Source organism: Piliocolobus tephrosceles, chromosome 2, assembly GCF_002776525.5.
Source record: "Piliocolobus tephrosceles isolate RC106 chromosome 2, ASM277652v3, whole genome shotgun sequence".
NCBI lineage: Eukaryota > Metazoa > Chordata > Mammalia > Primates > Cercopithecidae > Piliocolobus > Piliocolobus tephrosceles.
Genome location: NC_045435.1, coordinates 55,927,482 through 55,940,356, shown reverse-complemented (window position 1 = coordinate 55,940,356; position 12,875 = coordinate 55,927,482). Strand labels below are relative to the sequence as shown.

The 12,875-nt window shown below is 38.9% G+C and overlaps 1 protein-coding gene across 1 annotated transcript in view; it reads left to right on the top strand.

Moving 5' to 3' along the window:
- ARL8B (ADP ribosylation factor like GTPase 8B) overlaps nt 1-12,875 on the top strand; it is a 57,112-nt gene that overhangs the window by 33,967 nt on the left and 10,270 nt on the right. Inside the window, 1 exon segment of the mRNA XM_023218575.3 lies at nt 12,471-12,551. Within this exon segment, the coding sequence (XP_023074343.3) occupies nt 12,471-12,551 (81 nt within the window).

The window sequence follows — 12,875 nt, the reverse complement described above, 5'->3', positions numbered from 1 at the left end:
AGCTCTCTTTGTATTAGTAGGCAGTAGAGTTAGTTGTTTCAAGTGAGTTAGAATTGGAACGACAGCATGTAGTTAGTAGTTGGAGAGTTCCTATGCCATTATGCTTTATAGAAAGTTATCTACATGTGATATGACCAGTTGATCCCTTGTAATAAAAACAATTGAAAAATTTTCTAGAGAATTTTTATCCGCTATATTCGGTTTTCATAGCATAATGCTGAAGAAAATGTAATGAGTTTTTCACTAAGTTTTGTTGTTCCCATTCCAAAAGAACTATTTAAAAATCCATGTTGCTCAGGTGTATTTGTATAAATGTGTTATTGGTATATGTTCCAAAATTATGGGAAACTGCTGTAATTCTGAGATGACTTTAGTGTATGTTATTAATAATTTTAATTGTTACATAAAATCATTCTATGGCACAGAGGTAACCAAAAAACAAAACAAAAAAAAATCCATGTTGCTACTATTTGGGATGTTATGTATCCTGACAGGATAAATAAAACTTACCATTAGTTTTTTTTTTTTTTGGGACAGGGTCTGGCTTTGTCCCCGGTATCTGTAGAGTGCAGCTCACTCCAACCTCTGCCTTCCAGGCTCAAACCATCCTCCCACCTCAGCCTTCCAAGTAGCTGGGACCGCAGGCACATCCCACCAAACCTGGCAAAGTTTTGTATTTTTTGTAGAAACGGGGTCTTGCTTTGTTGCCCAGACTGGTTTCAAGCGATCCACCCACTTCGGCCTCCCACAGTGCTGGGATTACAGGCATGAGGCACTGCACTGGCCTTTACCACTAGTTATCTTGAAAAAATAAACAATTCAGCCCCTGTCCCCTAAGGCAAATCTGATTGCTTGCCAAATTACCATAAACTCAACAACATGAAAAAAAGACAAAACGAAAACCCAGCAATATTAACACTGAGACTTGGAGTCTTGCCTTCAAGTGTGGTCCTCAGTCCAAAGTATATCAAGAGCCTCACTGACATCAGAGAGGCAATGTTTGAGTGGTTTGCAAAAAACAGTACAGCAGTTAAGAGTTAAATATTTCATCTTAAGGGTTTGAGTGGGCCTGTTTGCCTCATAGGTGAGGCAAAGGCCTCATCTAAAGGCCAGCTGTTCGGGAGCAGGAAAGAAGAAAAGAAACAAAGCCAGCAGTAAACACTTGAGGTTTGAGCTAATATAGGCACTTAGGAGAAGTGGCAGTAGGGAGAAAGAAGACAATACCTTTGCCTTCTGATTAAGAGGATTTAGAGTTCTCTGTGTCGTGGCCGGGCGCGGTGGCTCAAGCCTGTAATCCCAGCACTTTGGGAGGCCGAGACGGGCGGATCACGAGGTCAGGAGTTCGAGACCATCCTGGCTAACACGGTGAAACCCCGTCTCTACTAAAAATACAAAAAACTAGCCGGGCGAGGTGGCGGGCGCCTGTAGTCCCAGCTATTCGGGAGGCTGAGGCAGGAGAATGGCGTAAACCCGGGAGGCGGAGCTTGCAGTGAGCTGAGATCAGGCCACTGCACTCCAGCCCGGGCGACAGAGCGAGACTCTGTCTCAAAAAAAAAAAAAAAAATAGAGTTCTCTGTATCTAATATAATCAAAAGTGACATAGATAGGACTGAAATTTAGATTTCTTGACTCGTTTTCAAGTAGCACAGTGGGTAGGCACTCTACAGAAATATCCTATTGTTATGTGTTAATTTAAGTTAGTCCTTAGGGGCTTAAATGTCACTACTTCAAGAAAGGCCTTCTTGGATACTCAGTCACCTCATACAGTCTCCTCTGTTTTGCATAGCATATATTTATTTATTAGGTGATGTTTGTATATTTGTTTCCTAGTTTCTCTTCTTTTTATTGTTGAATTACTGACTGATGACTAAAGTGAGTACATAGAGGCAGAGACAAAGTAGCTTTAAGAGTTTTTGTAAGACCACAGAAAAAAGTGAACAGCAATAGGTGTTTATAAATCAGTATAGCATAGATTTGTTATCTGTGTGTGCTGTCAAGGTACACAAAACGCAGCTGTGTGAATTGGCTGCTACTGGACTGGATCATTTGTGTAGCAGTGTTTTACAATTGGCCTGCCTACCTTAGACCGAGGAGAGCCAGAGTTCATAAATGCATAGTATGAGAGCTATAGCCACTTCTTCATCTATACAGATGCCACAGATTAAAAAGAATGTCACTCAATGAACTCAGGTTGGAGCCACAGTCAGTCCATTTGGATGAGTTAACTAGATGAAATGCTGGCATACAGGCCACAGTCTACACAGGGTGCCTCTTCTTAGCAGGAATCTAAGGTTGCCTTTATCTTTCTGGCTAGTGTTTTTGGAAGAGTTAGAATATTTGTTTGAGTCTGTATTGTTGTACATTGTCAGTTTTGAAATGATAATCTTGGAATGTTATGACTTTGCAGAAGGTTTTATTTGATTTGCTTCGGAGAAATAATTTCGGAGTTTGGTTTATCTGGGATGTTGGCCCATAGGGAGAATTTGGGCCATCAGGTAAAGGAAACCTTAATTAATTATATCCCTAAGGAATTTTGAAGTATGAGTTTAAAATTTTTGCATGCTACTTAATTCACTGTGATAATTACAGAAGAGCACTTTCTTTAGAAACAAACAAAAATAAACCCATTGAAGTTTTGAGAAACTTTATTCTTTAGTAATAAGACTTAACTGCTCAAATGAATCTTTTATTTTTATTGTAGATTCAGAGGAACAGGGGCAGTCCTGTTCCATGGGTATATTGTGTGATGCTGAGGTTTGGGCTTCTACTGATCTTGTCACCCAAATAGTGAGCATAGTACCCAATAGATAGTTTTTCAGTCCTTGCCCTCTCCCCACTTCTCGGAGTCTCCCATGTTGGGCCTATCTTTATGTCTGTGTGTACTCAGTGTTTAGCTCCCACTTTCTTCCTTTTTTTTTTTTTTTTTTTTTTTTTTGAGACGGAGTCATGCTGTGTTGCCCAGGGTGGAGTGCAGTGGCATGATATCAGCTCACCTGCAACCTCTGTCTCCCTGGTTGAAGTGATTCTCCTGCCTCAGCCTCCGAAGTAACTGGGACTACAGGTGTGTGCCACCACACCCAGCTAATTTTTGATTTTTAGTAGAGACAAGGTTTCGCCATGTTGGCCAGACTGGTCTCAAACTCCTGACCTCAGGTGATCCACCCGCCTCAGCCTTAGAAAGTGCTGTGATTACAGGTTTGAGCCACCACGCCTGACCAGCTCCCAGTTACAAGTAAGAACATGCAGTTTTTGGTTTTCTGCTTCTGTATTGGTATCGCTGAATCTTTTAACCTGTACTTTTTAACTAAAATCCTTTGGGAAGGAATTATGTCTGTGGTTGGAAGTAAATCCAAATTTGCATATAAAACAGATCAAATTATTGATCTTTGGGAAATTTTTAAGGAAAGATTGTCCACAGTGTTCTGAAATTGGGAGAAAATGAACATTGTATATATGATTCTTGAAATGTTACTGTAGTGAATGATTATAAACATGTTTTCTAGCACCTTAAAAAGAGAGTGCTGCTGGGTGCCATGGCTCATGCCTGTAACCCCAGCATTTTGGGAGGCCGAGGTGGGTGGATTACCTGAGGTCAGGAGTTTGAGACCAGCCTGGCCAACATGGCAAAACCCCGTCTGTACTAAAAATACAAAAATTAGTTGGGCATGGTGGCACGCGCGTGTAATCCCAGCAACTCAGGAGGCTGAGGCAGGAGAATTGCTTGAACCCAGGAGGCAGAGGTTGTAGTGAGCTGAGATCGTGCCATTGCACTCCAGCCTGGGTGACAGAAGCAAAACTCTGTCTTGGGAGAAAAAAGAAGAGAGTGCTGTAAAGGGAATCTCATGTTTGAATATGATGTATGTGTTTGCAATAAATACTGTAAAGAAGAGGAAAATAAAGAACAGAATATGATTATACTTTGTCCCTCAGTATATGAGGGGGATTGGTTCTAGGACTCCCTCTGTTTACCAAAATCTGTATGTATTCAAGTCCTGCAGTTGGCCCTGCACATATGAAAAGTTGCTCCACACCCCCCATATATTAGGTATTTGAATCCATGAGTACTGTATTTTTGATCTGCATTTGGTTGGAAAAAATCCATGTGTAAGTGGACCTATATGCACTTCAAACCTATGTAGTTCAAGGGTTAACTTTAGTTATAACTCTTCTACTTTTTCCTGAACTAATTGTGAGAATTCCTTATGATTGATTCTGTTCATGAATTTTACTATTATTTATTATTATAGTAGGTAATAGGTGGTAGTGGCATGACTAATTTATCTTCTATTTCCAGATGCACTTGATACAATAAAGAATAAGGTAGTATTTGATTATTTCTATTTAAATTTTATTTTATTTGGAAACTATTTAAAATTTATAGAAAAGTTGCAGAAATAAATGCATTGCAAACAACACTCATACCCCTTGCTAGGATCAAACTGTGGTTAACATTTTACCTCATTTGCTTTCTGATTATCACCTTACAGCATTCAATTTTCTGAAACATTGGAGGGTGAGGCCCTTGTTTTCTAAGTATGTAGTTTCTAAGATTAGGGATATTCTTTTACATGAGTATAGTTAAGTTACCAACTTTAGTACATTTAAAAGTTGATACATCATAGATTTTATCTATTCCATTTTTGTCAGTTGACCCAATAATAATATCATTTGTAGCTGTTTTTGTCCTTCAGTACAGGATCCAACTAGGATCATGTACCTTTTGGATGCAGTCTAGGATCATGTACCGCTTTTACTTGTCATGTTTCTTTAGCCTCCGTTAATCCGAAACATGTCTATAGCTTTTCTTTTTCTGGCATTGACATTTTTGCAAAATTCACACATGACCCTTCTTTTAAATAGAGTGTTCCTCATTTTGGGTTTGTCTGATGATGAGATTGTTTTATATATATATATATTCTCAGCTGAAATACTACATGGGGATATTGTGTCCTTCTAATGGTACCGTGTCTGTAGGCACATGATGTTAATCTGAGCATTGAGATATTAATTGTGATCACACAAAGTGTTGCCTGATTTCTCCATTGTATAATTACTAGTTTTTCCCATCTTGCAACTAATGATCAGTTTGTGGGGGATATACTTTCAGACTGTGAAACTTCTTACTCTTCATCAAAATTTCCTCCTAGATGAGTATCTTATTACCTTCCTTTTAAGTGTTTTCCCAGCAAAAAAAAAAAAGAAAGAAAGAAAGAAAAATTGGTTGTAATTCTTTTTCTTACTAAATTGAAACACAAAATTCTACTTACTACAGAAATATAGAAAGCATAATAATTTGAAAAATGAGTATTGGTAATTATAGTGACTTCATGTATGAATTAAAAGTTCTTAGAAGGAAAAATGACTAATTTGGGTATTTAGTTGGTCATATCCTCTCACTTGCCCAGTGTGTGAATTTTGGAATTAAACAATTGAGTCCTGGTGTGTTTTGTTTCAAAAAGAAAAGACCACTCTCCTTAGCATATGAAAAGTAGCTTCTTCTGTACTGTACCAAAAGAAAAAAATTAGTATGAGGCTTTGTCATGTTCCATATTTCATTCTGTCTTCATAAAGTGGCTTGATAACCACACCCTTAAAAAATGATTCTTAGAGAAAAAAAACCGTGAGATGTTTGTTAAAGTAGATATTTTTCTATTTGTCTTTTCAAGTTTATTGTATTGGATTGAACCGCTGCTATAGATGGACAGGTCAAGCAAAGAGAAGCTTCATTTCCCATGTTGCTTGCTTTCTGCATGTCTTCATTTAAAAGAACAATTGTAAAATCTAACCCGGTCCATTTAGTACTACTCTACTTTGAAAGCACTAAAACATATGAAGAGGATTTCACTGTGTTCTTTCCTGTGTCAGCTATCACTGTTTATAAGCAGTCAGTGCACAGTACATCTCTGGTATATTAACCTGTTTACAAAGAATAGTTGCATCCACCCCTCACCCATTTCTATTGTCTTAAGGTATCCTTGTTTTTTTTTTTTTTGAGACGGAGTCTCGCTCTGTCAGCAAGCTGGAGTGCAGTGGCGTGATCTCGGCTCACTGCAACCTCCACTTCCTGGATTCAAGCAATTCTCCTGCCTCAGCCTCCCAAGTAGCTGGGACTACAGGCACGTGCCACCACGCCCAGCTAATTTCTGTATTTTTTGTACAGACGGGGTTTCACCATGTTGGCCCAGATGGTCTCTATCTCTTGACCTCATGATCCACCCGCCTCGGCCTCCCAAAGTGCTGGGATTACAGGCGTGAGCCACCACGCCTGGGTGGTATCTTTTTTTTTTTTTTTTTTTTTTTTGGTAACGCTCTGTGGCCTAGGCTGGAGTGCAGTGGTGCGATCTCAGCTCACTGCAACCTCTGCCTCCTGGGTTTAAGCGATTGCTTCAGCTTCCAGAGTAGCTGGGACTACAGGCATGCTCCACCATGCCGAGCTAACTTTTTATATTTTAGTACAGGTGAGGTTTCACCACGTTGCCCAGGCTGGTCTTGAACTCCTGAGCTCAGCCAGTCCACCTGCCTTGGCCTCCCAAAGTGCTGGGATTACAGGCGTGAGACACTACGTAGGCCCAGCTGTCTTAAGGTATCTTTAGTAAAGTGTCTTTTCACTATTAGAGGTTCACCGCCTCATGTCTTCAGTCTTCCTGCTGTTAACTTTGGTTGCTGTCTGTACGTTTTTCACCATTTTCCATTTGTCTCATTTCTGAGATCTCTAGTAGAAAATTTAGGTGAGTGCTGCAAAGTGGAGCTGGCACTGATAGAACTTTCTGGGACAAGGTCTGCTTTAGCCTTTGGTATGCTAATGAATTTGGAAAGAGCCACATTTTTCTGCTGTTGTAGCATTCATCTCCTTGCTTACCTGTATTTTAAATGAACCGCCTATGAATAGAACATAAAACCATAAATGTTAGGTCTGGAAGTGACTTTGGAGATACTCTTCCAATGTCCTTTTTCTAGATAAGGAAGCTGAGTCCCAAGGTCACATGACTTGCATCTGGTTAGTAAGTAGCATAATTGATAATAAGATTCCCTGACTTTGAGAATAATCTTCTTTTCACCATCTTATTTTGCTTCAGATTCATTTTGTTCAACCAAATTCCAGGCACACTACCTTGCAAGTTTGGCTTATGGGAGGGTAAGCATTGTGACAGTGACAGCTCCATGTACCATCACAAAATCACAGTGAGTGCCACGTGTGATCATGGCATTTAAGAAGGCAGACATGAAAGCATGCACTGATCCCTCTTATCCATGGTGGTTTTGCTTTCCAGTTTCAGTTACCTATGATCAACCTCTGAAATAATAACGACTCCAAAGCAGAAGAGTACTGTGCCTGATTTATAAATTAAGCTTTATCATAGGTATGTATGTATTAGAAAAAACATAGTGTACATAGGGTTAGGTTCTGTCTGTGATGTCAGGCATCCACTGGGGTTCTTGGAATGTATCCCCCAAGGATAAGGAGGGAACTACGTATTTTTATTTCTCTACTCTTCCCCTCAAGTCAGATTAACTCATAGCTATCCAGATCTTAAGAACAATATGACGTTTGGCAAGTGACTTAATCTGACATTGCCTTGTTTTTCTCATCTGAGAAATGAAGATAATGCTACTCATTTCATTGGGTTGTCATAAGGATTAAACTATGCTGATGAATATTAAGTGCTTAGTATTATGTGTTTGTTAAATTTGTTAAAATAAGTAGAATGATATGCCACTAAGTAGTATTTTCTAAACATCTGTTTCCCAAACCTGTAGTCTTAATTAAGCAGCTTCTTGACAGCTCAGACATAAATTCTCAGGTATCTAGTGCCCAACTGCCAACTGAGTGGTTATAGTTGTTCAACACAAGCTTCGAAAAGTGATGATTAAGATTGGACAGTAGGAAAGAAGTAGAAAATATTTCCAGGTCCATAAAGTAATTATTGCACAAAATTCATGCATCAAAGTTAAGCACTTTATTGGCAGAAGAGTTCTATCATTTTCCTCCTTCATGGCCTATGGTTTTTTGTTTGTTTGTTTGAGACATGCTCTCACTCTGTTGTCTAGGCTGTAGTACAGTGGCACAATCTTGGCTTAAAGTCATATTGTTCTTAAGATCTCAACCTCCACCTCCCAGGCTCAAGCAATCCTCCCACCTCAGCTTCCCTAGTAGCTGGGACTACAGGTACATATAACCATGCCCGGCTAATTTTTGTGTTTTTTGTAGAGAGAAGGTTTTGCCATGTCACCCAGGCTAGTCTTGAACTCCTGGGCCGCAGCAACCTGCCTATCTCAGCCTCCCAAAGTGCTGGAATTAGAAGCTTGAGCCACTATGCCCGGCCCTAATAACTCTTACTTTGTTCAACAAATATTTATTGAATATCTTGCTGTACTCAAGCTATTTTGGAGTAAAAACTCAAGGACTTGATTAGCTGATTTTCAGTTTTTGCATGTTAGCAGTAGCAACTGAATTACAGGAAAGTTGTTAGCGTCGACCAAGGTAAAGAAAAGAGATAAATGAACCCCTGAGAAAGCTCGGGGTACTCCAGTATAATGGTAGCCCCTACATTGTTTTATTACAAAGTGGTGCTGTAGTTGATGTTTATAATCATAAAATTTTACCTCCAATAGAGAGGGCCCTTGAGTGTTGTCTAATTTAGTTTTCTTGTTTTACAGTAGATAAAATGACCCTGAAACATTGAGAATACATTAAATCATGTTCTATAGATTGTTTGTGGGAAGTTAGCCAAGTGTGTATTGCCTTTTAGAAAGCTTTCTATGCAAGCTAGTTATACAGTTTGATACCTAAAAAGTTTAGCTACTATTTCCTGCCTTTTCATTAAGTAAAACACCTAATGATATGAAATAAATGAGCATTATCTCACGTAGATCTCTCCTCAGAGATTAAAACCTATCACAATAAATATAATTACAATGAAAATATTTAAGAAAAATATAATCATGATTTAGCCATGTGACCTTGGGACTCTACTACCTGTTCTATAAAATGGTAATGATAATTGTCCCTCCCTATATCATGACTAGTTTTTAAAAAAAATTTTGGTAAAATATGCAAAACACAATGTATCATCTTAATCATTTTCAAGTGTGCAATTCAGTAGTGTTAAGTACATTCACATTGTGTAACCATCCCAGTGTCCACTTCTAGAAATTTTTTATCTTTTCAAACTGAAATTCCATACCCATGAAGCAAATAAGTATCTTCTGTCTTTATGAACTTGACTACTTTAGGTACCTCATAAAGTGAAATACTGTGTGTGTGTGTGTGTGTGTGTGTGTGTGTGTGTGTGTGTGTGTGAGAGAGAGAGAGAGATGGACTTCTGGCTCATTTCACTTAGCAAAATGTCTTCATTTCTTTTGAGTGTATATTCAGAAGTTGAATTGCTGGATCATGTGATAATTCTATTTTTAGGTTTTGAGGAACTGCTGTACCATTTTTCATATTAGCTGTACCATTTTATCTTCCTGCCAGCAGTATACAAGAGTTCCTATTTCTCTGCATTCTTTCCAGTGCTTACTTTCTGTTTTTTTTTTTTTTCTTTTTCTTAATAGTAGCCATCCTACTGGATGTTAGGTGGTATCTCTTTGTGGGTTTGATTTGCATTTCCCTAATGATTAGTGAGTTGAACATCTTTTCAGGAGTTTATTGGCCATTTATCTTTTATCATGGCTTAGTTTTGATATAACGAGTTTTGATATAATGACTAGATTTTCACGTATAATCACATACATGAAAGTCCAGAGAATTATAATGTCTTATATAAGTGAAATTAGTGATTACGGTTGTGTTAACATTTTTTTCTGAAATTAATAAAACTGCACTGAATGGTTAAAAGAGGCAGAATTCGAGTTCTGTAGAGGAAGTTGTTTGTACAGTTGGAATTTATTGTGCTCAAGACTTAAGACAATTTTCGAATACACGTGTATGTGGCTAGCATGAGGCCATAGCAAACAATTGCCCAGTGTTAAGGCCATGAAAAGAGTCCTGTTTGTTTAACCAGTCCCTTGTTGAGGTGTTTGTGAATCCTGGGTTGTTAGCCTAAAATTTAATAGTAAACTCAACTGAGAAATTAACTGAGAAATTTGCTAATGTAAACTAAAATATAAATGCATAAAATCAGTATTAATTGTGACTCATTAAGATGTACTTCACAAGAGCAGTCAAAATAGAGAATATGGCAAGAATATGGTAAGGCATAAGAGAATCGTGATACTTTACTGAAGAATATAAAAGACTGGAATGATTAAGTGGTCAAATCATGTGCTTGAATGAAAAGACTTGATAGTAGTTACATATTGAGTTAAGTGTGATTTTTCTCAAATTAATACATTTATGTAATTCCAGTCAGTATTTTAACAAAATTATTAATCTCTGAAGTTTATTTGGAATTTGGGTGATGAATAAAGATAATACCAAAATATCCCAAATTTTTAATCAGCTATATGGAATAATACCTAGTATAAATTATAGTAATAAATCTAGTGTTTATTCAGGAATAAACAGAGTAATGGAAAAGAATTGAGGACCCAGATACAGAACTGTCTGTCTGTGGTGTTTGACATATCACTTATTATTTATTTATTTGAAGGTAGAGTCTCACTCTGTTGCTCAGGCTGGCAGTGGCACAATCTCGGCTCACTGCAACATCTACCTCTCAGATTCAAGTGATTCTCTTGCCACAGCCTCCCAAGTAGCTGGGATTACAGGTGCATGCCACCACACCTGGCTAATTTTTTTGCATTTTTAGTAGAGGCAAGGTTTCAGCATGTTGGCCAGGCTGGTCTTGAACTCCTGACCTCAAGTGATCCGCCCGCCTTGGCCCCCCGAAGTACTGGGATTACAGGTGTGCGCCATCACACCTGGCCTGATGTGTAATTTTTAATTAGTTGGTAAAGGATGGACTTTTTTTTTTTTTTTTAAAGATGGAATGTTACTGTCTTGCCCAGGCTGGAGTGCACTGGTGTGATCTCAGCTTACTACAGCCTCTGCCTCCTGGGTTCAAGCGATTCTCCTGCCTTAGCCTCCCGAGTAGCTGGGATTACAGGCACCCGCCATCATGCCTGGCTGATTTTTGTATTTTAGTAGAGATGGGTTTCACCATGTTGGCCAGGCCAGTCTTGAACTCCTGACCTCAGGTGATCCACCCACCTTGGCCTCCCAAAGTGCTGGGGTTGCAGGCATGAGCCATGCCCAGCCAAAGAAGACAGATTTTTTTAATTAGTGGTGGGATGATTGTTTGTTACCTATTTGGAAAAAGAGACTTTCCTTTAGTACTGTGTATCGTCATACTCCAGTTGGATACATGTTTTAAATTTGAAAAAGTTACATAGTATTAGAAGAATTTAATTTTGATCTCATGACATTGAGATTAGAAACCAAAAAGAACAAAATGTATGGCAAAATATTTTATAAGCCTTGTTAAAAGACAGACTTGGAAATGCTATTTAGCAGTGAATTTTAATAGTTATTGTCAGAATAATTTAAATGCTGAAAGTTTGATTTCTGATTTCATCTACTTTGTGTGTGAAAATGTACATCAGGTGAACACATTTATAAATTTTCATATGTATTTGTAATATAAAAATTTTTTTTTTTTTGAGACGGAGTCTTGCTCTGTTGCCCAGGCTGGAGTGCAGTGGCTGGATCTCAGCTCACTGCAAGCTCCGCCTCCCGGGTTCTCTTGCCTCAGCCTCCCGAGTAGCTGGGACTACAGACGCCCGCCACCGTGCCCGGCTAGTTTTTTGTATTTTTTAGTAGAGACGGGGTTTCACCGTGATAGCCAGGATGGTCTCGATCTCCTGACCTCGTGATCCACCCATCTCGGCCTCCCCAAACTGCTGGGATTACAGGCTTGAGCCACCGCGCCAGGCTAAAAATTTTTTTAGCATAAGGAAATATGTGAAAAATTACATTAGTTTCAAAAATATCTTTTTTAGATGGGAGAAGTTATCTTTGTTGGGACAAAAATAATGCATCTCTTCAAGAATTATGGCCATAAGGAACATATTCTTTTTTTTTTTTTTTTTTTTTTTTTTTTGAGACGGAGTCTCGCTCTGTCGCCCAGGCTGGAGTGCAGTGGCGCAATCTCGGCTCACTGCAAGCTCCGCCTCCCGGGTTTACGCCATTCTCCTGCCTCAGCCTCCCGAGTAGCTGGGACTACAGGCGCCCGTCATCTCGCCCGGCTAGATTTTTGTATTTTTTTTAGTAGAGACGGGGTTTCACAGTGTTAGCCAGGATGGTCTCGATCTCCTGACCTCGTGATCCACCCGTCTCGGCCTCCCAAAGTGCTGGGATTACAGGCTTGAGCCACCGCGCCCGGCCAGGAACATATTCTTAAAGTGGATTGTTACCAATGGTAAAAAAATATTTACTAAAATGGGTACAAATGCAATGTTGATATTAGAAGTTTATGCAGTGTCATTGTAAATGTTGATTAGTCTAGCATCAAATGTTTTATTTTGTTCAGTCAGGTCAATTCAGTGAAGATATGATACCCACAGTGGGCTTCAACATGAGGAAGGTAACTAAAGGTAACGTCACAATAAAGGTATGTTATTTCTTGCCATATGCAATTTAAATGTTAGCATAGACACCTAGAAATTATTCTGTTTAATTTCTGTGTTTTTACTGAAAATTTACAGTTTTTCCGTAATGAATGTGCATGTTTCAAAAGAATAGTTTTTGTTGTTGTTGTTATTTTTTTTTGAAGCAGAGTTTTGCTCTTTCACCCAGACTGGATGGAGTGCAGTGGTGCAATCTCCACTCACTGCAACCTCCGCCTCCCGGGTTCAAGTGATTCTCCTGCCAGCCTCCAGAATAGCTAAGATTACAGACTTGTGCCGCCACGCTCAGCTAATTTTTTGTATTTTTA